General features: G+C 40.6%; 3 protein-coding genes across 8 annotated transcripts; 1 reads left to right on the top strand and 2 right to left on the bottom strand.

Annotated features, from left to right (window-relative positions):
• Positions 1-547: 547 nt before the first annotated feature.
• On the top strand, positions 548-3,577 carry cfap298 (cilia and flagella associated protein 298). Of its 3 annotated transcripts, none has more exons than XM_049592317.1 (8): positions 548-710; positions 940-1,106; positions 1,448-1,615; positions 2,250-2,317; positions 2,410-2,568; positions 2,789-2,920; positions 3,018-3,113; positions 3,201-3,577. In XM_049592317.1, the coding sequence occupies exons 2-8, from the start codon at positions 968-970 to the stop codon at positions 3,309-3,311; spliced, it is 873 nt and encodes a 290-aa protein (XP_049448274.1). In that variant the 5' UTR covers positions 548-710; positions 940-967; the 3' UTR covers positions 3,312-3,577. The 3 variants fall into 3 exon arrangements, with proteins under 3 accessions (XP_049448274.1, XP_049448273.1, XP_049448275.1); XM_049592316.1 differs by having other exon boundaries at positions 549-710; positions 937-1,106; positions 3,201-3,571; XM_049592318.1 differs by lacking the exons at positions 548-710; positions 940-1,106; positions 2,250-2,317 and having other exon boundaries at positions 1,538-1,615; positions 3,201-3,421.
• Positions 3,571-12,977, bottom strand: eva1c (eva-1 homolog C (C. elegans)). Of its 4 annotated transcripts, none has more exons than XM_049592312.1 (8): positions 12,453-12,977; positions 10,165-10,364; positions 9,745-9,868; positions 9,358-9,510; positions 7,355-7,498; positions 6,623-6,703; positions 6,437-6,544; positions 3,571-6,322 (listed from the first exon to the last, which is right to left on the bottom strand). In XM_049592312.1, the coding sequence occupies exons 1-8, from the start codon at positions 12,565-12,567 to the stop codon at positions 5,943-5,945; spliced, it is 1,305 nt and encodes a 434-aa protein (XP_049448269.1). In that variant the 5' UTR covers positions 12,568-12,977; the 3' UTR covers positions 3,571-5,942. The 4 variants fall into 4 exon arrangements, with proteins under 4 accessions (XP_049448269.1, XP_049448271.1, XP_049448270.1 ...); XM_049592314.1 differs by having other exon boundaries at positions 6,437-6,541; XM_049592313.1 differs by having other exon boundaries at positions 6,623-6,700.
• A 4,308-nt stretch (positions 12,978-17,285) lies between these two features.
• On the bottom strand, positions 17,286-22,638 carry haus1 (HAUS augmin-like complex, subunit 1). The gene is made up of 9 exons (XM_049592104.1): positions 22,503-22,638; positions 22,244-22,418; positions 20,326-20,461; positions 20,086-20,220; positions 19,773-19,896; positions 18,497-18,562; positions 18,316-18,387; positions 18,070-18,117; positions 17,286-17,626 (listed from the first exon to the last, which is right to left on the bottom strand). Exons 1-9 carry the CDS (start codon positions 22,521-22,523, stop codon positions 17,582-17,584), a joined length of 822 nt encoding a protein of 273 aa, XP_049448061.1. The 5' UTR covers positions 22,524-22,638; the 3' UTR covers positions 17,286-17,581.
• Between the last annotated feature and the right edge of the window lie 2,010 nt (positions 22,639-24,648).

Below are 24,648 nucleotides of genomic sequence, written 5' to 3'. Positions count from 1 at the left end.
CTTGGTCCATATGGGGGCATTGAACCTACAACCCTCCACCTCCCAAGCCAAGTCCCTGCAGACTGAGCTACCTTGTCGATGCCTTACTTTTTTAAGATAGCGTTAGCTGATTGGTGCTGCATTGCTGTTTATTTTGCATGTTGTTTTGTAATGTTCTTTATTTTGTTTGTACTTTTGTGTAGTATTCTAATATGCCAATTTTATGCAAAGAAGCAGATATTTAGGCGAATGGATGAATTGTTCTCTAGTGTAGTAGCAGGACAATCTACTCAATAAAGATGTTTCAATAAGATTACCTACAGTAAATTAATTGCAGGAATACCTTTAAGGAAAGCACACCATGGGGAAAATTATTTTTTATGCACCAGTATGTGCCTTTTACACATCAATTTATGGTGTAAATATCTTAAATTTTGTCACAATAAAAGACCTCTGTTACATTCGTTTTATACTGTAGAGAACACATGTAATTACACCCTTGTGACAGCAGTGTTACCATTATGCACCATTAGAGGGCAGTAATACTGGCTGGATTGTTCTAACCTGCCGCAAATTCTTCCCACAAAGAAGAACTGCGCCTCTGAATCTTCTCGATGGATCCCTATCAGGCAGTTTTAGCTAGTAATGTTATCGGTTTTAAACAAAGTATTACCTCAGTCTGAACATTTTATGTATCGTCTTGTGTTTGTCGTTTCACCACATAACGTTAGGTAAGTGTCACCATTATCAGTCACTCTAGAGAAATTAACCTGTGCCATTGGATGTAAACAGCACATGCTAGCTAGCACCGGCTAGTTGCCTGACTGTTGCTATGGTTACACTGTTGTCCTAGAGACCCTGGACATTGCGTTTACAGGACAAACCGTCGTCTTTTTGCTGTGGGTTTATTCAGCTATAAGGTCGCATTACTCTTTTATCCCTAAACGTGTCTTGTAGCAGGTAAACAGGTGGTGGGCCTCTTTGCGAGATGGTGCAGCTGCATGTGAAGCGTGGAGATGAGAGCCAGTTTCTTTTCAACACCAGTGTGGACGCACCCCTGGAAACGGTGATCCAGCAGATTACAGCCATTTATAACGGGAGACTCAAAGTGGAAAGAATATGTTCAGGTGAAAATGACATAACCAGTGCTTTCTGTGCACACTCTATGGGCTGCACTCTCACTTGCTTTGCTACTATTTAAGACTATTTAAGCTGGCTGCTGGCTGCCAACATAACCACTAGCCAGGTTTAACTGATATAAAGCAGTACTTATTCACGTTTACTGGGGTGTAAACTTAATGTGTTTGTATCTTTGAATAACTGACCATAAGTATTGGTATACTGTTGTTGGATTTTCTGTTTAACATTTAGATTTCGACAACATGTCAGCACTACTGGCTAGTAGATAAGATCTTTCAGTCTAGTAGGATATTGACAGTGATTTACTAATTTATTTCTTAACCCACAGAGATCCCAGAGCTGGCAGACCATGGCATCACACTGCCACCCAACATGCAGGGGCTGACAGAGGAGCAGATTGAGGAGCTGAAACTGAAGGATGAATGGGAAGACAAGTGCGTGCCCAGCGGAGGGCCAGTATTTAGGAAAGATGAGATTGGAAGAAGGAACGGACACGGTGAGACGGTAGCTCTTGACTGTAGGCTATCTAACAGGGATCAGCAACCCTTACTATTAAAAGAGCCATTATTGGCACACACGTTTCAGTTGATAAAATGTTAAAACATTTTTTTAATTCGATGTATAGGCTACACATTTTTACAGTTGTAGAATGAAATAATCCCTTTAGCCCTATAACAATGACAAATGGAAATCTGAATGTGTATTTAAGCTATGTCAAAGCCAGAGGGAGCTATTGATGAGGGTATAAAGAGCTGCATGTGGCACTGGAGATGCATGTTGCCTACCCCTGGCTATGTAGTTTAACAGATATTCTAAAAGCATGTCTAACATTGCCAGGAGGACAGGTCAAACTGTGACACATGACAGAGATTTATCCTCCTAATATCTCTGGTATTAAATCCCTCTTGTGACTTGTAAACTCTGCTGTTAAAGAATGCTAAACATTATATGTTATGTCCTTGCCCCAGATGATTGTGCATCCCTACCTTGAATCACTCACGGTTTTGTGAAGAGGCTAATTTGCCAAGCTTATTTGTATCAAAATATGTTGTCAAAAAGTAAATTAATTTCTGTACAAGAAGGAAAAATATGTTGATAATCTAACCATCCACCTCTTTGCCTTCTACCAGCTCCAAATGATAAAATGAAAGCGGTGTTGATGAAAACAGTGGAGGAGGCAAAGGCACTGATCTCCAAAGTGAGTATAAGTATAGACACTATACCTTTGATTGTCTTATCCACGAAGGGTCAATGCTTTTGATTTAATATATCTTTCTCTTCATCTTTCAGAAACAAGTTCAAGCTAATATTTGTGTCACCATGGAGATGGTGAAAGAAGCCCTGGATCCTCTAAGAGGTGCGGTGATGATCGTGTACCCCATGGGGCTGCCTCCTCATGACCCTATCAGGATGGAGTTTGAGGACCGGGAAGACCTATCAGGAACACAGGTAAACAGCTTGACCTGTGTCAATAATCTGTTTTCTAGCTGTTACTGGCTGGTGGCCACAAGAAATCAGTTGACAGTCAATAATAAGGGCATAAGTTACTATGTTGGTATTTGGTTTGGTACATTTGGAGGTGAATCCGTCTTCACTGCCTCCTTGATAATCCTTTTTTTTTTCAACTCCATTACTTTGCATTTGCCCTCTCCATCTGTTCGTACCTCAGGCATCTCTGCAGGTGATGACAGAGGACGAGTGCCAGCTATGGTGGGCTGGGAAAGAGATGCAGCGGAGGAAAAAACTACAGGACTACGTGGGCAAGAATGAAAAGACGAAGCTTGTGGTCAAAATCCAAAAGGTGAGAGCCATTTCAGCCAATTTGAAGAGAGAATATTTGTTCTTTCATGCTTTTGTTTTGAGAATAACTGGAATCCATTTGTTGCAATTTCCCTCAGAGAGGGGAGGGGGCGCCAGCGAGAGAGCCTCTGATTACTGAGGAGCAGCAGAAACAGATGATGATGCATCACTACAGGAGGCAGGAGGAGCTCAAGGTGAGGAAAAGCTAAAGAGACACACATTAAAAACCATGTTTTTTTTGTACTGAATGTGTCTTTCTAACCTTCTGTTAACATTTTCAGAAACTGGAGGAGGCAGACGATGATAGCCACCTGGACTCAGAGTGGTCAGACAGACAGGCCCTTAAAAAACAGTTTCAAGGCCTCACCAACATCAAATGGGGACCAAGATAAAGACCACTACCACTCAGATTCCCACCTTGGAGCTGCTGCACTGACCTGGTCCTTTACTGCTCTGTATGCAACCGACTATGATGCCTTATTATCACAATCCTGAAGTCAGTTTACTGTCTGTTATTTGAGGTCTTCCAGTGATTATTATACACACCAGATGTGCTCATGCCTTAGAGTCGTAACTGGACTGAAATGTGAAGAAGACAGCTGGATACAATTGTATGAAAGAACAGGTAATGATGTCACATGGAGGCTGATGTCATGATAAACCTGATTTATTTTAATTTAAATCAGATCCTTGTATTCTTTTACTGATTGTTTTCACCCTGTTGTAAAGTTTTATATGTTCTGTGAAAATAATTAAAGTTAAATCTAAATTTACTGAACACTGTTACTGTGTGTGACTAAATCCACAAGAATGGTTTTATGTGTTAACATTCAACAAAGTTTCAGAGGTAATGATTCAGCTGGAACACAGTTTAACATCCTTTTGGGTCCAAGGACAAGGATGCTACACCTTTCCTCTCTTTGTCTCCCGTCACTGACGCACATACACACACCTCTATGAGTCAGTGTTGCTCTGAGGCAGGAAGTTGCCACATCGTAGATGGTCGTTCCAACTCTTGTCCCAGCAGGGATAAGGAAGCTGTAAAGTTCAGAGTGTTTTATTCGCTATGTGGATGTGGACAGAGCAGATGCAGTGATTCAGAGAGGAGTGGCTGGTTTCAAGGAGCACTGCATTCAGAAAAACATCCTGGATGTAATGTGCAGATTTAAAGGATAATAATGCCACCTTTTTTTTGCGCTCAATTCAGATGCCTTTTTGAAGAGACAATAGTGACGGGTGAAACTAGAACACATACCTTGTGTCTGTGGTGTGAACAGCTGGCAATTTTAACAACCACTAATGTAGTTATACTGTTGGGAAAACACTGTAATGTGCCTATTTTTGTATGGACAGAGAACACTTGACACTTATTAAGCCACACATTTGTCCATGATTAAAAGGCTTCATTCTGGAGTTAAAACCCAGAGGGAGTTAGGGGATGAAAGCTTCTGTGTGTCATGGTCCCTTTAGACAAACTGGAGGTGTTAAGACAGATCACATTCCCTGACATGTTCTTTGGTTTATGGTGATTCATCAGTCTCACTGATACAACTGCTCTGAGTCCCCTTAAGGATTAATTTGTACAGTAATAGTACCTTAAATTACTGTAGGTGTTGAAACAAAAATATTGAAGGTAATCACAATTGTATCTCCACACCATTAAATGCAGGCCCAACACATTTTCTAATAATAGCACAAGGTGTATTATGTATTGACATCTACTTGCAGCTCCATAGATTGGCCGTGTAATTTGGTTTTACATGTATCAGATCAGTCTATTCATTCTTAAGCATAGTCTGGATATGATTGGTTTATGTGAAACATGGTGTAAACCATTGAAGCTTCCCCCTCCCCCAAACAAGGTGGGCCTGAATCTATAAATCTGTTTCATCTAACCTCCAAGCTTTATATTACATTCAACCAATTTGAAGCGGTTATATTAAAACCCTAATTTAAGACTTGCTTTGTCCAGGTCAACACTCTGATCGTTCCACCCTGTGGTACAGATCATTTTGTTATTAAATTTGAAGCAACACTAGCCAGTCCTAGTGATGTTGGTGCTGATGTATTCACCACTCGCCACATTGGTCCGTCAACTTCAGTTTGTGAGCGATTGCCCGTGGCTCCTTTCACTGCAGCAACAGGCCCTGTTGAAAACTACATCAGCCTTTTTTAGTCTCCTGGATGTTGTGGCTAAACCTCTAGATCTCTCTCCCTCTGTGTGTTTATCTCCCTTCTACCCATGTGTATGGTGTGCTTGAGTTTTGCCTCATGAGTGGGGGTAGTCTTTCCTCTCTGCAGGTTTCCATGGTGTAGAGGAGGTCGTGTATCTCAGGTCCGTCTGCTTATCTGTTTGGCAGCAGCTGGAAGTTGCTTTATTCCCTGCCAGATCCATGTTTACAATCTATCATTTTGTGATTCTGATTATCCAAACTGTAATTTTACTATGTTGGTCTATTCTGTACACACATCTATTGCATGTCTATCTGCACTGGAAGAGGGATCCCTCCTATGTTGTTTTTCCTAAGGTTTCTTCCATTTTTTCCAGTTAAGGGGGTTTTAGGGGAGTTGGCTGTACAGATTGTAAAGCCTCGAAAGGCAATTTTTCGACATTGGCAATTTAAATAAAAACTGAATTAACTTAAATGAACATGACAGTTGTGTCTCTCCTGTCAAGACCAGTGATTTCAGCCTTTTTTTAGTATTTCAACCTGAAACTCAAGCTTCATTTGGTGGTGAATGTGAATAAACACAACTTTTAAACAATTACAGAATTTATGTGATCACGCATTTTACTGCATTAAATCCTGCTGATCCTTTAAAAACAGCTAATGCTGCAGTTTCACCCAAACATTCTTACATTCTTCACAAACAGCTGCAAAAATGGCAAAACACACAATAAACTGCTTTACAGTGTATAAAAAAGTGTCTTGTTTTGTTAATAATCAAAGGCTGAGAGCTGCTGCGGAGAATCCTGAAAAAATCCCCACGGTGCTGAGCAGCACCCATGGGTCATAGTTGAGTTAACATGAGCTGCCATTCAGATAGGCGTTCATCCGTATCTCCTGTATGATCATATCCCTGCGCTCAATCCTCTCAGCCCGTTCGGCTGCCTCGCTCACATAAGTCACTTCCTCCCAGTTGTGTATCGCCTTCCTGTCTGCAGCTGAGATTAAAGAGCTTTCTGTTCCCTCTTCATCATCATCATCTTCATCCTCATCATCCTCATCATCATCATCCTCCTCCTGGCTGTTGGCAGCCTGGCTTCGAGACTTGGGTGCGAGTCTGTGATCTCTGAGCCGACGCCCTCTGCAGGTCACTCTGACTGATACAGCCAGCAGTGTGAGCAGGAGACCAACACACACGCTGGAGGTGAAGAGCAGCGCTGCCATTTCTGGATGCTCTGTGTAGGAAATGAAGACAGGAGTTGTATAAACCATAGATTAGATGTGCAGTCTTCGGTTTGGGTCTGTCTTTCCACTGTTTAAACAACTGTTTGTGGTACAATAATGTCTACCTTTAATGTAGGCATAGGTCAGGAGAGAGTTGCTCATCATCGCTCCTGAGTTGTCTGGTCGTCTTGACCCTTTGGGGAAAGGCTCCTCTGGATCTGCAGGAGTAGCTGCTGCAAAAATTAGAATTATGATGTCAGATAACATGGCACAGAAAACCCGGAATTATACAGATGGCATGATGCGGTTACCTTTTTCTGTTTCCACAGTGGGAGATGAGGTGGACCTGAATATGTAAGGGTCTGCTTCCCTTAGTAATGTTTTCGGTACTACTAGAAGGAGAGAAGAGTCATTATATCACTGCTGACAAATTGATACAGATTCAGTGACTGTGTACTGGTGAATCTACAGTAGACCACATCAGCACACCATTTCCCACATCCAAAAATTTGTGAAAACTAGATCCACGATGAAGTGATGCTCTAAAATTAAACATATAGTACATTTAATTCTGTTCAATTGTGTTTATAACCGGTCTGCAAGGTTAACACACATTGTTTTGTGCTTGCTCGAGCCAACAGAGTTAGTGAGAAGAATTCTTTCAACATCAGGCTGAAGTCAAATCTCCAAACTTTGTGACATGAACAATGTTGCCGTATGACCTCACTGGCATTTGTGCCAATTGCAGGAAGTTTATCAGGATGCCAGCCTCAACCCACAAATCTGAGCTCACAGTCTATTATTTCCCGCTACTGTGTTGCTGGGTGTGATATGATGAGAACAGCCGATCAGCTGATAAGGATCCACAGTAGGAAACTACAAATGTTCACTCAAACATAATGAATAAGGCAAAAACAAAACCAGTCATGACGTGAGCTATGTATAGAATATTATCACATGAGCCTGTTCCTATTTTAAAACCTCTCATTTATCACCAGGCTAGTAATTGTATCTTGTGAATGAGGAAGCAGAGAGAGTCCTACCACAAGAATAGACCACACTGAGGTACTTCCTGGTTCCTGGAAAGCAGGGGTCCCTAAAGGTCTGGTTGCTGACAGCAACAGCACACTTCTGTTTGCTGTAGCAGGACTTAGACACCAAGTGTACAGCCTCGTGGTTCAGACACTCTGTGGGGAACAACGAAGAGAAACTCAGAGAGCAAGTCAGTGAATAAGAAACACTGTGTTTGTGTGTGTGTAATGCCCACTCAAAGCTCACTGAGGAGTACTTTATTTGCACCAATGAATTCAGTGTTTTGCAGGAGTTTGGTTGTAGTTTAACTACAATGAAATCACCTGTCTGGCAGCTATGTGATGTTTTTTTTTTTCCGCAAAGCAAATAGTTAACTTGTGCATCTAAGCTAGATTAATTTGGTCAGTGGTTCCTGACTGTTGCAGCCATGGGGTCCAGATTTTTCCTTAGTCATTAGTTCAAGGTCCACAAAGTTTAATATATTCAGTATCATACTAACTTAGTACTGTGTTAATCACTCACTCTATAGCAGGAAACTGCACTTCAAAATAAGAACTCTGTGCCAGAAATTCACTGTACTTAGAACTAAAGTGTGTTTTTTGCGAGACACTTGCGGTCCATTTCGAATGGGTCAATGACCCACTTTTGGAGCACAACCCACCAGTTGGGAACCACTGTTTTAAAGCAAGAAATGACAGTGGAATATAGCCTTTATCTAACACCATTCCGGTTGGCCTTATTCACAGCAGACGCTTTTCCAGGAGAAGCACAGGTGTACTCAATAACGTTAATGATGGCTGCGGCACACCCAAATGGAATGCAGCAATTACTGATGTTATTAGTGACACCTGTGCTTTCTCTGCAATGACATGCCAAAATATATGCTGTGAAAACACCCACTGTATGTCTTTTCCTTCTGTTTCTGTATAATTAAGGCCACGTTTTCCTCTTTATGTTGTAAAGCAAATTTCTGATTTTACTGAACAGCTTTTCCATATAACTTTCACTCATGTCACCATCTGCTGCAGGCCTTTAACACAAAAGATAACTTGGCATGACAGAGTAGGAAAAGTACATTTGTAGGTAATAAAGTTAATGATGGCTAAATTCCATTTAGCTGCTTTGGTCTAAGGTTCCTGGTGTTGTTGCTGCTGACTCACAGTCAGACTATCATGGCTTATGCTGCATTCATGTGCTCCTTGGATGGTCCCATTTCCTGAGATGGGAAGACGCCCTTCAGACTTCAGTGTGTTCCTGAGCTTTTAAGTTGTAATGTGGAAACAACATGAATGCTACAAAGATGATATGCTGTTTTTAATTCCTCAGAGTGTTTAAACAACACATTTATAACAGTTTGATGCTTTATATTATTCATTTTATCCAAAACTTATTTCTGTTCCGACTTGTGGGGGCATGATTTTTATGATAACCCCGACACCACATGAACGCAAGGTTACTGAACATTTCAATGTAAAAGAGCCATCGTTAATGTTATTAGTAACACCTGTGATTTTCCTACTATGATAAGTCCAAGTGTCTGCTGAGCCAGGGACACTACGTATTTTAGAGAGCACTACTTAGTGGATAAATTTACACACTCAGAATTCAGACACTCAAATAAGATAAATATAGTGCTACTTACTACTTAATAGTAAAGATGGTGTGATTGTGGAAACAGCCCCTTCGCCTCATAGATGCTGCTTATTAAAATAGTGATGGTCTGACTTCATTCAAGTAATTATATCAAGTTTTCAAAAGCAATGTGAAAATAATTAAATGATATTAAGATGCTATATATTGCCTGTTTAAAATGTCAGAGTAGTGAAACCTGTTACTCAAAGCTGATTTCTTGTTGGGCATGCAAAAACTTCCTCTTCCTAAAACTTTCCTCTCTGACTTTGTAAAGTTATTTCTAAAGACATTATATTCCTGGTTTCACTGTTCCCCTTGTGTGAGGCCTTTGTCCTCTGTTAGTTACCACCATGTGGGAACACTGAATATACCGTTGACTCACCAAATGGGGGTGGTCTCGTCAGGTGTGAGGGGCAGGTGTCAGTCTGGCCCAGACTTCTCCCATAGACAGCTGCATAGATGTTCAGAACCTTGGGGGGCTTACAGCGCAGGATCATCTTCTCCCCCTCACACACCACATGTCTTTTGTGTTCAGCTGAGTGAGGGGGAAAAACAATAAGGATGAAGAGGTGAAGGGGGTGACGATAGTGGGAAACTGATTGGTAAGGCTTGGGGGAAGGGGTGAGATATTTGTGTATAACTGTGTAGCTATCTCATGCTAATGCACCTGTAAATGTGTGAGAGAAACTGATGCTGAAACATGGAGCATAATTTGAGTGGGACAGCAGAAAAAAGTAGGGATGAATGGGTATAGAGCTACTGGACTCACTTGGTTTACACTTGTAGTCCACATGGAGGTATTTGGTAGTGCCAGGGCAGGGGTCCTTCCCAAACAGCAGGTGGTTGACAGACAGCTGGCAGTCTCTGTGGCTCTGACACTCTGACAGCAGCTTCTGCACAGCAAACACCACGGACAGTCAGCATTTAACCAGTACGCAGGATTTGATGTTACAGTCCACAGTGAGCACAAATCAGATGCACATAGAATGAAACTACAACTGGCTGACAAATAGAAAATGGCGGTCTTTATAAATCTACATCAACTATTAGGCAGCATTCACCAGCCAGCTCATCTAAAGGTGGTGTACAAAACTACAACACATATCGAAGAAAATCAGCTAAAGCCCACCTATGCACACGTGACCCAGTGAGAGTGAAAAGTGCTGCATATCCCACACATAAAATGCACCTGTAGAGCAGTAAAAGCTGAACAGCTGTGGTTGTGAGCTCTGAGTGAAGGGTCCGGGTCGGCTCTGCACAGCCGCGCCGCGCCGTCCCCGTAGAAGGCAGACTGGATGGAGATGGTGGAGTGGCGTGGACAGTGGAGTCGCAGAGGCTGTCCATCACACGCCTGAGCGGAGTGACTGGTGATGATCCTGGACAAGTAGTCTGTAACATAAAAGACACTGGTGAGGCTGGAATGCACGAGGAAACATACAGATGCATTTAAGGGACACTAATTTTTACACATGAAGTCATGAGGAGCACTGCTTAGCCTGTGGAAGTAGTGGTCATCAGAGTTATCTCAGCATGGGTGTCACAGAGAGTCTACATCACAGATTGGAGGGGTGGGGTTTGAAAGATGCTATTAAATTACATACTAGAGACTCAATGTCAGGCCATCTTCACCATTCCTTTTTTTAATATCTGTGTTTTGTGAGCCAAGGAACTTTATGGAAGTGCAATGCAAAATCGCTGGAGTGCTTCTTTAAATCCACTTAATCATGTAAGGGACAGACAACAACAGGAACCCTCTAAGGGAGGGTTTGCTTCAAAGGGGCCCCACTAAATCTACTTACTTACAAGGGTAGAAATAGACACAACAACTAAAATCCTTAATTGAAAAGGATTTTAACTTTGAGGTGACTTAATACCTCTGAAAAACAATTTTGTTTGTGAATATTGTTTCTTTCATCTGTGGTTTCGGATCAGTTTATTTGACCTCTTTGGAGCTCTGTTAATGTCTCATGTTGCTTTGAAACTCACCCATCAAACTACTGACTGCCAGATCTCTTTCCCGGGTGGCAAACCCCGCCAACTGGCGTTCAGCTCAATATGACCTACCTTTGTTGCTGCATGGTGTGTAGATGTGATTAAGTTACTTCTGATTCAAAGTCTTGAGGTGCCTACGTTAGTTGTATTATTTAAAAAAGATTCTTGCAAGCATTGATGGATTATGAGAGACTGGGCCCGTGGGCACAGAAATTCAAAAGGCCCAACGACCTCTCCTACAAAGGAGAAAGAGACAGAGTTTGTGTTGGTTTTGCCTCTTTTTTTTTTGGGTTGTTTTGCATGTCTTTGTAGTCATATCTCTTTGTGATTTTGTGTCTCTGTGGTAATGTCGTGTCTCCTTGGTTATTTTGCATCTCTTTGTAGTGGTTTGTGTCTCTTTGAGGTCATCTTGTGTCTTTTTTGGTCGTTTTGTGTCTCTTTGTGGTTGTTGTGCCCTTTTTGTAGTTATTTTGTCTCTTTGCAGTTCCCTTGCATCTCTTTGTCATCTTTTCGCGCATCCTTGTGATCATTTTTGAGTCTTTGTCTGGTCGGTACATGTTAACTTAAGAGACATTTTTCAGGTGAAGGCCTAGGGGTCCCCCTGACACTTTGGGCCCCTGGGCCTGTGCCCGGCAGGCCCGTTCAGTAATCCATCCATGCTTGCAAGACTCAGAAGTGATTGAAATAAATCTGATGTTCAGTTTGGACAGTAACTGCAGTGACAAAACATAAAAAAGGACTTCTATTTTACTCCTCACACTGTCTTTTACATTACCCCTTCTCAGACAGGCAGACAGTTCCATGCTAAATCTCAAGTGGGATTTTTTTGGACAAATGGCAATGTGGTGAAAAAGGCTATAACTCATCTTTTACACCATACATCAACTGTACAAATATTTTCACTCCCCCACCATAGCTATTATCACCTCAGATGGATTAGTGAACGGGCCTACCAGGCACAGGCCAAGGGGCCCAAAGTATCAGGGGCCCAGTTGGCTTTCTCCTGTAAAAATGTTGCTCTACTTAACACAAACTAACAGAGAAGAGACACAAAATGACCACAAAGAGATGCAAAGGAACTGCATAGAGACACAAAACCACAAAAAGATGTTGAACAATGACAAAAAAAAGAGGCAACACAGCTACAGCTGTATCATACTGTAAAAGCAGTCTCAAAACATTGCTTTTCTCTCAGGCTAATGGTTGTTAGTATTTCATATTTTCTCTACCTTATTGTTTAATGTTTTCTATGTGTTACTGTGTATAAAATGTGCTGTACAAATAAAATTGACATGACTTGACTTTGCATATATGTGCCCAGGGGCCCATTGTCTCATAATCTGCCCATGATTATCACATCACTTATAGCAGACCCACATCAAACCCACAGTAACAACAGCACTTTCTGTGATCTTTAATCATCCGGGACTGGTTTATCCCCCTCTTCCCCTCACTGCACCACCACTATCATTATCATCATCTTACTTGAAAAGTCAGCCAGTCCACTCACGCGTCTGGTCCACAGGAGTAAAACCAGGTACAAGAGGCTGTGGCTCCAGTCTAGTCCGTGGCAAGGACGCGTCCAGCTCATGACTCGCATCACCTGTCTCTGAGATCATATTAAACACACTCCGAAATCCACTGCAGGCTACAGGACTTCACAAAAACCCACACAAAAGCTTCATCTTCCTACAGCCACGCTCTTTCAAAAATCCACCGCTTCACCCATCTGTCTTTCTCCACAGAAAATATCAGCGATGAAGCAGAAAACAAACCAGCGGCTGTGTGCTGGTGAATAAGAGCAGCGCCTGTCCCCTCGCAGCAGCAATGGACCACAGAGGAGGTTAGAAATAGCAGCTGCGCAACAAGTTGCTCAAAACTGACAGACGAGGTGATTAATCCGACGCGTGGCCCGACTTTTCCTACTGTTCGACACCGCAGATTTGTGAATACATGCATGTGGAAACTGAAAGCGACTTACAGTAACAGCTGAGTGGGAATTATAGTGTGGGCGTGGCAGATAAAACTATTTTAAAAGGAAAGAGGGGCGACACTCTGAATGGTATGACGCACTGGCACCACCTTTTATTTTTTTCTCCCCCCATGAGGCACATGTTTACTTTTTGGATTATGGCAAAATGCTTTCACTCTGTGAGGTTTGCGCGTTTCTTTCCCACTACTACAGACTGACAGGTGCAAATGGGAATGTTGTGCACTTTTATAATGTAATGTTACAACCTATATACTATATACTATGCTACCTTGTTTTTATTATTTGGTTAGAGGTCTTCAATAGGCGCTTCAGGGTGTTTTTCCTCTCTCTACATGTTCATTGTCATTATTGTTTCTGTCATTTGTTTAATATTAATATGTGCAAATCAATAAATCTATCTGTGTATTTATCTAAGTATCTATATAGCTACGTATCTATGTAGCATTGTGTCCATCTATGTATGTATCAGTCTATCCATTTATCTATCTGTCTGTGTGTACCTACAAGCCTATAGTCTACCTATCTTTGTGTCTATCTAGGCATCTATTTATCTATCTATCCATCTACGCACCTGTCCATCTACCTACCTACCTACGCACCTATCCATCTATCTATCTACCTATCTATGCATCTGTCTGTCTGTCTATGTGTGGATATGTATCTATCTATGTATCTATCTGTCTATGTCTATGTGTGTATGTATGTATGTATCTATGCATCTGTCTGTCTGTCTGTGTGGATATGTATCTATCTATGTATCCACTTACCTATGTATCTATCTGTCTATGTGTATGTATGTATGTATGTATGTATCTACACATCTATCTATCTATGCATCTGTCTGTCTGTCTATGTGTGGATCTATGTATCTATCTATCTATGTATGTGTATGTATGTATCTATCTGTCTATGTATGTGTGTATCTATCTATCTATCTATCTATCTATCTATGCATCTGTCTGTCTGTCTATGTGTGGATATGTATCTGTGGATATCCACTTATCTATGTATCTATGTGTCTGTGTATGTATGTATGTATCTATCTATCTACCTATGCATCTGTCTGTCTGTCTGTCTGTCTATGTGTGGATCTATGTATCTATCTATGTATCCACGTATCTATGTATCTATCTATGTGTATGTATGTATCTATCTATCTATGCATCTGTCTGTCTGTCTATGTGTGGATCTATGTATCTATCTGTCTATGTATGTATGTATGTATGTATCTATTTATCTATCTATCTATGCATCTGTCTGTCTGTCTATGTGAGGATCTATGTATCTATGTATCCACGTATCTATGTATCTATCTACACATCTATCTATCTATCTATCTATCTATCTATGCATGCATCTATCTGTCTGTCTATGTGTGGATATGTATCTATGTATCCACTTATCTATGTATCTATGTGTATGTATGTACAGTACAGGCCAAAAGTTTGGACACACCTTCTCATTCAATGCGTTTTCTTTATTTTCATGACTATTTACATTGTAGATTCTCACTGAAGGCATCAAAACTATGAATGAACACATGTGGAGTTATGTACTTAACAAAAAAAGGTGAAATAACTGAAAACATGTTTTATATTCTAGTTTCTTCAAAATAGCCACCCTTTGCTCTGATTACTGCTTTGCACACTCTTGGCATTCTCTCCATGAGCTTCAAGAGGTAGTCACCTGAAATGGTTTCCACTTCACAGGTGTGCCTTATCAGGGTTAATTAGTGGAATTTCTTGCTTTATCAATGGGGTTGGGACCATCAGTTGTGTTGTGCAGAAGTCAGGTTAATACACAGCCGACAGCCCTATTGGACAACTGTTAAAATTCATATTATGGCAAGAACCAATCAGCTAACTAAAGAAAAACGAGTGGCCATCATTACTTTAAGAAATGAAGGTCAGTCAGTCCGGAAAATTGCAAAAACTTTAAATGTGTCCCCAAGTGGAGTCGCAAAAACCATCAAGCGCTACAACGAAACTGGCACACATGAGGACCGACCCAGGAAAGGAAGACCAAGAGTCACCTCTGCTTCTGAGGATAAGTTCATCCGAGTCACCAGCCTCAGAAATCGCAAGTTAACAGCAGCTCAGATCAGAGACCAGATGAATGCCACACAGAGTTCTAGCAGCAGACCCATCTCTAGAACAACTGTTAAGAGGAGACTGCGCCAATCAGGCCTTCATGGTCAAATAGCTGCTAGGAAACCACTGCTAAGGAGATGCAACAAGCAGAAGAGATTTGTTTGGGCCAAGAAACACAAGGAATGGACATTAGGCCAATGGAAATCTGTGCTTTGGTCTGATGAGTCCAAATTTGAGATCTTTGGTTCCAACCGCTGTGTCTTTGTGAGACGCAGAAAAGGTGAACGGATGGATTCCACATGCCTGGTTCCCACTGTGAAGCATGGAGGAGGAGGTGTGATGGTGTGGGGGTGTTTTGCTGGTGACACTGTTGGGGATTTATTCAAAATTGAAGGCACACTGAACCAGCATGGCTACCACAGCATCCTGCAGCGACATGCCATCCCATCCGGTTTGCGTTTAGTTGGACGATCATTTATTTTTCAACAGGACAATGACCCCAAACACACCTCCAGGCTGTGTAAGGGCTATTTGACCAAGAAGGAGAGTGATGGAGTGCTGCGGCAGATGGCCTGGCCTCCACAGTCACCGGACCTGAACCCAATCGAGATGGTTTGGGGTGAGCTGGACCGCAGAGTGAAGGCAAAGGGGCCAACAAGTGCTAAACACCTCTGGGAACTCCTTCAAGACTGTTGGAAAACCATTTCAGGTGACTACCTCTTGAAGCTCATGGAGAGAATGCCAAGAGTGTGCAAAGCAGTAATCAGAGCAAAGGGTGGCTATTTTGAAGAAACTAGAATATAAAACATGTTTTCATGTCATGAAAATAAAGAAAACGCATTGAATGAGAAGGTATGTCCAAACTTTTGGCCTGTACTGTATGTATATATCTATGCATCTGTCTATGTGTGGATCTATGTATCTATCTATGTATCCATGTATGTATCTATCTGTCTATGTGTCTGTGTGTATCTATCTATATACTAAGTGGAAAAGTTACAGGGATACTTAACATACACTTGGAACACAAAGAAAAATACTGGCCCAGCATATTGGTAAATCTTGTGATAAAAAAAACCAAACCCAGACAACATGGTGTTAATGATGCTTTGTGCAGCTCTGTGTGTATGTGTGTCCCAACTTGACTTCAGCGGAATGATATTTTGATTCTGTCCCTTTTCATAAACTGTCGATGCCCTAACCATGGTGCCTTTGAATGAAGCAGGGGGCCTACTGGGTAAATTGCTTCCCCGGCCCACATCCATGACCCACTCCATGGTAACCGGTCAATCTACATGTCAGACTGCAGCGCAGACCTACAACAGTCAGAGTGACAGAGACGTTGGGGTCTCCACGCTTGGCGCCACGGGGGGAGAGACTGGCAGGGGGGAGGAACTGAGAGGTGATATTTTGCATACAAAGTTGCATACTACTTGGTCCCATTCTCTGTACGTTAGCTTTAGGCACCAAGGGAGTGGCTCCGAAACCCCTTTCATGTGCTGTTATCCCTCCAAAGCCTGAGGAATTTTGTTGTCCAACTCAAATGGCTTCCTGCACTTTTTTTAAAGGCAAGATTCAACCATGTAGGTCCAAAAAGGGAGGAAAGTTGCAGAGTAAATGTGGTACTCATAACATAAAAAATGTAAAATACATAAACCTGTAGAAATAAGAATTAGAAAAACTACATGACATTTTGTCCCATTGTGGGGGGAGGCTCATGTCAGCTATCTACAACTCTAGTTAATGACATAAAAGTCTCTACAATATGATTAAAAAATGACCAAATCCAAAGTTACCATGAAGATAATCTTAAACATATTGCTGTTAATTCCTTAAAAGTACTTGCAACATACAGACGCCATCCAAATAAAACCACCTCTCTGTGTCTGGGCAGACAGATGCATAATCAATATGCCTCTGGAAGAAAAACTGATCAAAGAGAAATTCTCACGACATGTTGTTGAAACTTGTTCAAATTGGGAACACAACCCCTCGATTAGATTGCAGAGACTTAAAAACAAAAGACAAAACATTTGATTAGTGTTAATGATGTTTTGTAACAAACAGGAAGAGGAGGAGATAAACCAAATAGGTCCAACCAAAGGGAAGATTTACATTTTTGCCTCCACTGTGGCTTTCTCACAAATCAAAATATTTTAGGTTTTCTGTTAAAGCACAATTCTTTCAAAGAAATCAGCTGAGGGAGAACGTAAATTTCCACTTTAGGGAGGTTGCTTTATTTACTTAGAAACATTCAAAAGAAAAACAGACAGTTATGTGATTTGTTTGAGGGGGACACAAATGTACGCATTAAAATACAAAAGGACAGATTGTCAGAGGCAACCATTTTGACTTTAACTCCCCACACTAATACCTCATGGCTCAGACAGTCTTTAGAGGCAGACAGGGGTTGGCTGCTGCAACACATTACAAAGAGTCCCAAAGACACGCAAACAATTAGTTTATTACTTTTTGAAAACACAGAGGATATACACCTCAAAACAGACATGATTTTAACATCGCAAACATGTTCACTTGAAATCCATATTCATCTCAAACTGGGAATCAAGTGCAGCCTGTAAGTGAGGAAACAAAATGGCATTGAAATAAAAAAGTAAGCAACCATATCTCAACCAAGTAAATTTAAGACTTTTTAAGACATTTATAACACCACCTTACATGAAATTTAAGACCAAAACTGCAATGGAAATACCCATTATATACATATTTGTATGTTGGTGTGTAAGTACTCTTTCCAAGTAAACACACTGATGTAAGTTCAAAATGAACAGTAAGGAAAAATGACAACAATTGGGTGAGTTTAAGTTTAATGTGTTTAATGTAAAAAGAAAACAAAACCTCAGGCTGGAGAAATTTTCACGCTAATGTGACTGAAAATATTTACGACCCACTGACTCTGAATTTAAGACAGTTTAAGACTTTTTAAGGCCTTACATTAAGCAAACTTCATTTTAAGGCTTTTTAAGAACCTGTAGACACCCTGTATTAAGATACTCACCAATTCTCTTTTTGCTTCTTCGATTTTCACTTGAGCGAGAGAAGGGCTCTGTGGTGGATTAGAAGGTAAAAACATTTCGTAAAGTCAAATACAGAAACATAATATTGTTTTAAAATCTCTGTCAAGCTGCTTTAGTTAAATTGAAATTAAAATCTCTCCAACAAGGCCATCACAAAAATATATATATGATGTGAAAGCACTTTTGGTTGCTGGACTGTTACAAGACAAACTAAAAAACAAACTCACAGGGCTTAAGTCCATGTAAGGCTCCAGTTTCTTTTTCAAGGGGATTACTTCTTGTTTCAGCGTGGCTGCTTCCTACAGAGAGAGAGAGAGAAATAAAATGATGCATTTCAAACCCTGACAGCACAAAGTGTTACATATTCACTAGCATGTTGTATGTTGTATGTGCAGCAGCTGAAATTACCTCAGAGAGCTGCACAATAGCCTGATGGGTGAGAGATTTGTCCATGTTCCTGGACACAAGTTGAGCCTGCAGGATTGATAGAAGAGAATAAAATGGCAAACCAAGCTCCACGACAGCTCTGTCATGGCTGCTGCTGCTGCTGCTGCTGCTGCTGCGTGACTGATATTTAGAATATCTAGTGTCTCCTGACAATGATACCAAGGGCGTTAACGGCTGGACCTGTCTGCAGCATCATCCCTGTGCTCCAAACCAGAGTCAGTAACTTGATGCCCACATTATACCTGGGTCAGACTACACTGTGTCTTTCTTAACTAAATAAAAGTGCTAACTCCACAGAGGAAAGAGCTGTGCCATGCCAGGAGGCCATTTCCTATTTTTCAGAGAGCCATTTCTTCACCTTTGGCATATTTTTTTTCTGCTGCAACATTATTAAGCTATGAATTAATACATCTGCATAGCATGTTAACTATCACACCCTAAAATTTGTCTTTGTTCCCATTTGTTAGATATTGTCAGTTTTCTAGAGGACTCTCTTCATCCTCTCCATCTGTCACCCTACTAATTTTGTATTCTTATGCCATTGGTTGATAGATATTTCTGGCAGTTTTTTATACTCGTAGCCGAGGACACCAATAATTAATGCATCTTCAGGCTGCATAGCAAGTTGTCATTAGTACAGTTTTTCTTAATTTTTTCACCCAGAGCAACCCTCCCACTAAGATATGAATACATGAAATAAAACAGGGTGAAATGAAAAAGGAGCACTCTTTAATTCCTGGGCATTTTCCGTCTTACCATTTTCAACAGCAGCATATTGTTCCTTAATACATGACTTAACTTCCACTATGCAGCTAATGGGGATGTGACAGTAAGTATATTTGTCCCAAGTGTTCGATACAGGATGTTTGGTTCAGTATGCAGCATAAGTTCGATACATCCTGTGCCCCAACAGTCAAATGTTCTCTACTACTGCCACCACACTGGCATAAAGTGTAACTTACATCACAGAGAGAATACTGAATTAAAGCCTATGTTCTAGGAAGCTGAACCCTGCTTATGACGGAGCATTACACTACATTACATTACACTACAGACATGTGATACTTATCTTTTTAAATAAATGAAAAATAAAATACATTTTCTGCATTGTTTTGTTTTCCCTGCTGTACTGAAAATGTGCCAAACTGCGACCCCAAAACAGAGGTGCATAGCAAACTGTAAATCTGTATACCATTTCACCCATAGCAGCTATTACAGATATAACGCCACGGCATACCTCTGCCCTCTCCCGTCTGCTGCCGAGCTCTTTAGCCTTTGCCGTCACAAAATCCATGTTGAGTAGTCTCTCCTCTGCTTTAGCGCTCTCCACTGACTGAGATTTAACAGTTTTGTTGATATCCCTGAAGACAATAAAGAACACTGATTAGACATGAGATACAGCATGTTGTCAGCGGCTTATGTCTGTCAGGTACTGGCACATGTCAGCACACGGGATGTGATAGCCCAAGGGGGTTTGCTTTATTTCAACTATGCTACAAAGCAGTAATAATGTTAATATGCCAAACTCATCCTCAGGATCCACGTCTTACTCTTGTAAGTTGCTCCGCAGCACTAGAGTGGCACCAAGTCTCTTTCTGAGGGCCTTGAGTTCCCTCTCAAGTCTCCTGTTTGACTTCTCTGCATCCAGAAGGTCGTTGGTGAGGTTGTTCAGTGCTGGCATAAAGCTAGGCAAGAAGTAAAGCTGATTATGTGACATCTCTCAATGGAAACTTTCCATCAAGGAAAATACTGATGAGAAAAGAAACATCAACAGTGCAACAGCAGCGTACCTGCCCAGTGATGTGTCTCTGACTCCAAGCACCATGGCATTGTCCACCAAAGCAGACAAGTAGTCAGCAGCGGGCTTTGACAAGCTCGCACAGGACAGGCCAACACCTTGCAGGAGAACATCACGGAGATGAGCACCTAGACGAAGGAAACACGGTTAAGTTCTGTGAAAATGCGGTGAAGACATTATGGTGTGAATCAACAGACAGTCTTACATTTGACAGAACTGAATACAGAAACATAAAAAGACACAGAATCAAACCATTAAGGGAACAGTGTGTGAGATTTAGGGAGATATAGTGGTGTTTAGTGGTACGGATTGCAGAATGCAACCAGCTGAAATTTCTCTGATTAGAATTCCTTTAGTGTTCATTGTTCAGGAGGTTTTTACCCCAAGCTGAATTATCCACAGAGGTCTCATCCTCTCCAAAACAAATGGACCCAGAGATTAAAACCAGTAAAAACACTGAATAAAACAGTTTCACAATACAAATCAGTGTTCCTTCTAGGCTGTTTGGCATGTCGTAGACGGGCTGCTCACACAGTGCCTGCTATGTGCGCTCACTTTATCTCTGATCATTCTGACATTCAGGAGGTTTTCACTGGGAGCCAATTTATCCACAGAGGTCTCTCTCTCTCCAAAACAAATGGACCCAGTGATTTAAATGGTAAAAACACTGAATAAAGCAGTGTCACGGAAAAAAAGAAAAAGAAAATTGGTGTTTCTTTGATGCAACTCAGCACAGAGGGATTTCTAATAACCGTGGCCGATGAGAAAACGCGAATGGCCATATCTAGAGACAGTGGCTACGGTTACATGATGGCTTCTCATTCGGAATGAAATGAATCTGAATGAAATCATTCGGAATTAAAGTGTTTCCAGGTAGTTTACATGGGAAATATTAATTCCGAATGAGGGTTTACATGGGAGATCAGTTCAACTGCCTTTATTCAGGTCTGCGCAAGGTTTGGGGCAGGGAATGTTTCTGATTGGATAGGGGGCAGGGCGGATGTTACGTGTTTACGTTTACCGGAAGAAAACACTGTAGTCCTCGCTCTGGATAACAAGAAGTTTGACGACACCGTTCTTAGTGCCTTTTTCGGGCGTGTTTTGCTTATATTCTTAAAGCAGCAGTACGACAACAACCTTGTTCTGCTAATGCTTCATCTGTTGAGCAGGAGAAGGGAGGCAGAAGACCGTGCTGTGGCGAATGGAAACCGGTGAGTGCAACGAGTCCGATTGCTCTAGCTCAGCCCGTTGCTATGCAGCCCGTTGCTATGCGCACTATATACGTCATCGCACCAGAAGGGCAAGGAAACGAGCATGCGCAGAAAGACAGGAATGAACTTAAAGAGGAATGAGTGTATACATGAAGACAAAATTCTTTCATTCGGAATGACAAACGGAATAAACCACCCCCTTTAATCGGATTTAATTTTCAATCGGAATGACCGTTTACATGACCACTTTTAATCGGAATGGCCGTTCATTCCGATTAAAAGTGGAATTAAACTGTCCATGTAAACGTACTGAGTGTTTTGTTTGTCCCTTCTGGGCTATTGTAGAATCATGGCAGTGCAACACAGTCATCTCTGTAGATGAGGACCTGCTCCCTATGTAGATATAAACGGCTCATTTTATGGTAACCAAAACACAACAATTCTTGTTTTAAGGTGATTATACACCAAAGGAACCATACTTATTTTATTGTATTCAATTTCTGCCAATATACCCCCCCCCCCCCCCCCAAAAAAAAACAAAAAAAAAATCTACACACTGGACCTTTAAGGGTTTGTAACAACTTAGGTCTTTTGCCCATCAGTTCTTGTAATTGTGACATTGTATTCACTACATTAATTACTGAGATGTGTGAGGCAACATTGCTAAAAATAAGTCTCTGCTAACTGTCAGTGCCTCACCTTCAGCCTGATATTCTGCCGCTTTCTGTTTGAGGTCCTCTGTGAGGAGAGCTGTGTCACTGCACCGGGCTTCACTGGACTGTGCCAGCTGGTACAGGATGTCCACTGTCCTTGTGTTGACCTCAAAGTGTGGCACCGGCTGATCTCCAAACACCGTGCTGAGCCAGCTGTTCACCTGAGGAGGCACATGAAACAGGACGGTAAACAAAAGCCAACGGTTATCACTGCATTAACTTATAAAGTGTTAGAAAGGCATTACCTTCTTGATCTTTTCACACATGGCGAAAGAGACGGCAACAGAAACCACAACGACTAACTTCTAATAACTTTTAGGTGGTCCAGCGGTCCTAACAACACAACAACAGTTTAGTTTTTCCTTTCTGGATTCGCGCCCCCAAAATCATTCTGATAACTTCCGGGTTATCAGCCAATGAGAAGACGGGGCTCTTTTTTTTTTTTTTTTTTTTTTTTAGTAACAAACCGATTTACATTTTTTTTTAAATTGAATTATAAAAAGACGAAAATTAGTGACAATATGAAATAAATGCAATAAAAGTTAAATAAAGAGTAAAATAAATACAAGAAAGTCAAGTGACGAATTACATAAATGCAAGATATGAAAAAAGTGTTTCCGGTTGACGTCCTTCGCGTCACAAAGATGAAAAAGAGTTCAAGATAGTTCCCGTCAGTTCCCATGATATATAACCTTTCCCCACTCAACTGGAAAAACTAAGAGAAATTCTCACACTTGTAAACACTTACGAGAAACGTATGCAATAATAATAGCTAAATGAATAGTCAGTGCTTCTTTGTGATGATAATCTTTTATTTTTTTTATTTAGCACAACAGAAAAAAAGATGAAAACATCTGCTCATCAGTGCAACATTAATGTACAGACCTCATGTAACATCTGTGACGGAGTATATCTGAACAAATATATATCCATCAGGATTCATGGCTCACAGGTCTATTAAAAAAAGAAGGAAAGAAAGAAAGAGGGGGTGAAATTTAGGGGGCAGAAAAACTACAATAATTATCACTAATACCAAAATTCTATCCACTGTATGTATGTGCACTGTTAGATTACAAAGTGTTTACGGCATTTCTAGGATTTGGACATAAGGGTTAGCCTGGACCTCTGAAGGGGGGTCCAGGGGAATCCTCCCCCAGGATTTTTTTTGATGAACAAGCATCTTATTTACCCTTAAAAATGTTTTCCCCCCTCCCCAGATTAATTACAAGTTGTAATTTTGAAAACATTAGTTGTTAGTATTTTAGTACTATCACTAAAATTTGGAGAATTTTGAGGTACTTGTACTTGAGTATTTCCATTTTATGCTACATGATACTTACACTCCTCTACATCTGGTAAATATTGTACTTTTTACTCCACTACATTTATTTGTCTGCTTTAGTTACTTTAAAGACTCAGATTAAACATACAAAATATAGTCAACCAATAAATGATTATGTACTAATATAGATTAAACTATCCAGCAGTATATATACATACATATAAAGCCTTTACCATTAAAGTAATAACCGGTGTGCTTTCTCTCTTGCATGTAAATGTGATTATTCAAAATGCACTGCTCACATGACAGAGAGGACCCAAAATGCTTTTGATCAATGATATCATATAATTTTTTGGAGCTTTAATGCATGCACAGAATGCCAGAGTTTTAGATCAGGGTATTTTTTAATTTTTTTTTATTATTAGGCCAATTCTTATTTCTGAAATATACATATAGCCTATACATTTGGATCTGGAGTTACCAATAAAACATACAGGGCTGAAGCCTCGGATGCCCAGGCCTAACAATGCCACTGATAGAATTATCTAAATCTTATACATAAATGCATAATATATTAGTCTATAGCTGTTTATATATAGTTCTGAAAATGAATGTATAAAAACCATGTATTATTACATATAGAAAGATGTAACTCGTTTGTCAGATCATTAAATATTTTAAGAGCATTTAACAGAAAGATAAAAGCTGGTCTACTTTCATGTTTGGCTTGTCACTGACTAGTGTTATTTATTGCTCAACAATGCATGTGATGTAGACTGAGCTCACCCCCAGCTGTGTATGGGTGAAGGTAATGCTGGTTTAAATACTCTTACAACTAGTCTTGAAAAATATCTCTATAAAAGCTCATAATTATCAATAATATTATTATTGATATAATTAACAATAATTAAAAAACATTAAAATATCTTAAGCATTAATAACTAATTTACTCCCAAATACGAGAGTGTTAGATCCCATTAAACCAGGTAAAAAAGGTCAAATAAAAGCACTCAGGTTGTCTCTTTTTATGCTTTTCTCTTAGAGACGAAACCGGAAGTACATAAAAGAAATAATCTCGCGTCGGACGTGACTTCATGGATGTCCTCTTC

This window comes from Epinephelus fuscoguttatus, linkage group LG12 (assembly GCF_011397635.1).
Source record: "Epinephelus fuscoguttatus linkage group LG12, E.fuscoguttatus.final_Chr_v1".
Classification (NCBI taxonomy): Eukaryota; Metazoa; Chordata; class Actinopteri; order Perciformes; family Serranidae; genus Epinephelus; species Epinephelus fuscoguttatus.
Note: the sequence above shows the minus strand (reverse complement) of the source record. Positions and strands in the feature narration are given on the sequence as shown.

Excerpts from the sequence above, each read along its gene's own strand:
- cfap298 (XM_049592317.1), top strand. The coding sequence starts at position 968 with ATGGTGCAGCTGCATGTGAAGCGTGGAGATGAGAGCCAGTTTCTTTTC. Across the intron at positions 1,107-1,447 it reads AGTGGAAAGAATATGTTCAG|AGATCCCAGAGCTGGCAGAC; the intron begins GTGAAAATGACA and ends CTTAACCCACAG. Across the intron at positions 3,114-3,200 it reads GGAGGCAGGAGGAGCTCAAG|AAACTGGAGGAGGCAGACGA; the intron begins GTGAGGAAAAGC and ends TAACATTTTCAG.
- eva1c (XM_049592312.1), bottom strand. The coding sequence starts at position 12,567 with ATGCGAGTCATGAGCTGGACGCGTCCTTGCCACGGACTAGACTGGAGC. Across the intron at positions 10,365-12,452 it reads TGGACTGGCTGACTTTTCAA|ACTACTTGTCCAGGATCATC; the intron begins GTAAGATGATGA and ends TTTATGTTACAG. Across the intron at positions 6,704-7,354 it reads CAGTGTGGTCTATTCTTGTG|TAGTACCGAAAACATTACTA; the intron begins GTAGGACTCTCT and ends CTCTCCTTCTAG.
- haus1 (XM_049592104.1), bottom strand. The coding sequence starts at position 22,523 with ATGTGTGAAAAGATCAAGAAG. Across the intron at positions 20,462-22,243 it reads GGCAGAATATCAGGCTGAAG|GTGCTCATCTCCGTGATGTT; the intron begins GTGAGGCACTGA and ends TCCTTCGTCTAG. Across the intron at positions 20,221-20,325 it reads AGAGACACATCACTGGGCAG|CTTTATGCCAGCACTGAACA; the intron begins GTACGCTGCTGT and ends CTTCTTGCCTAG.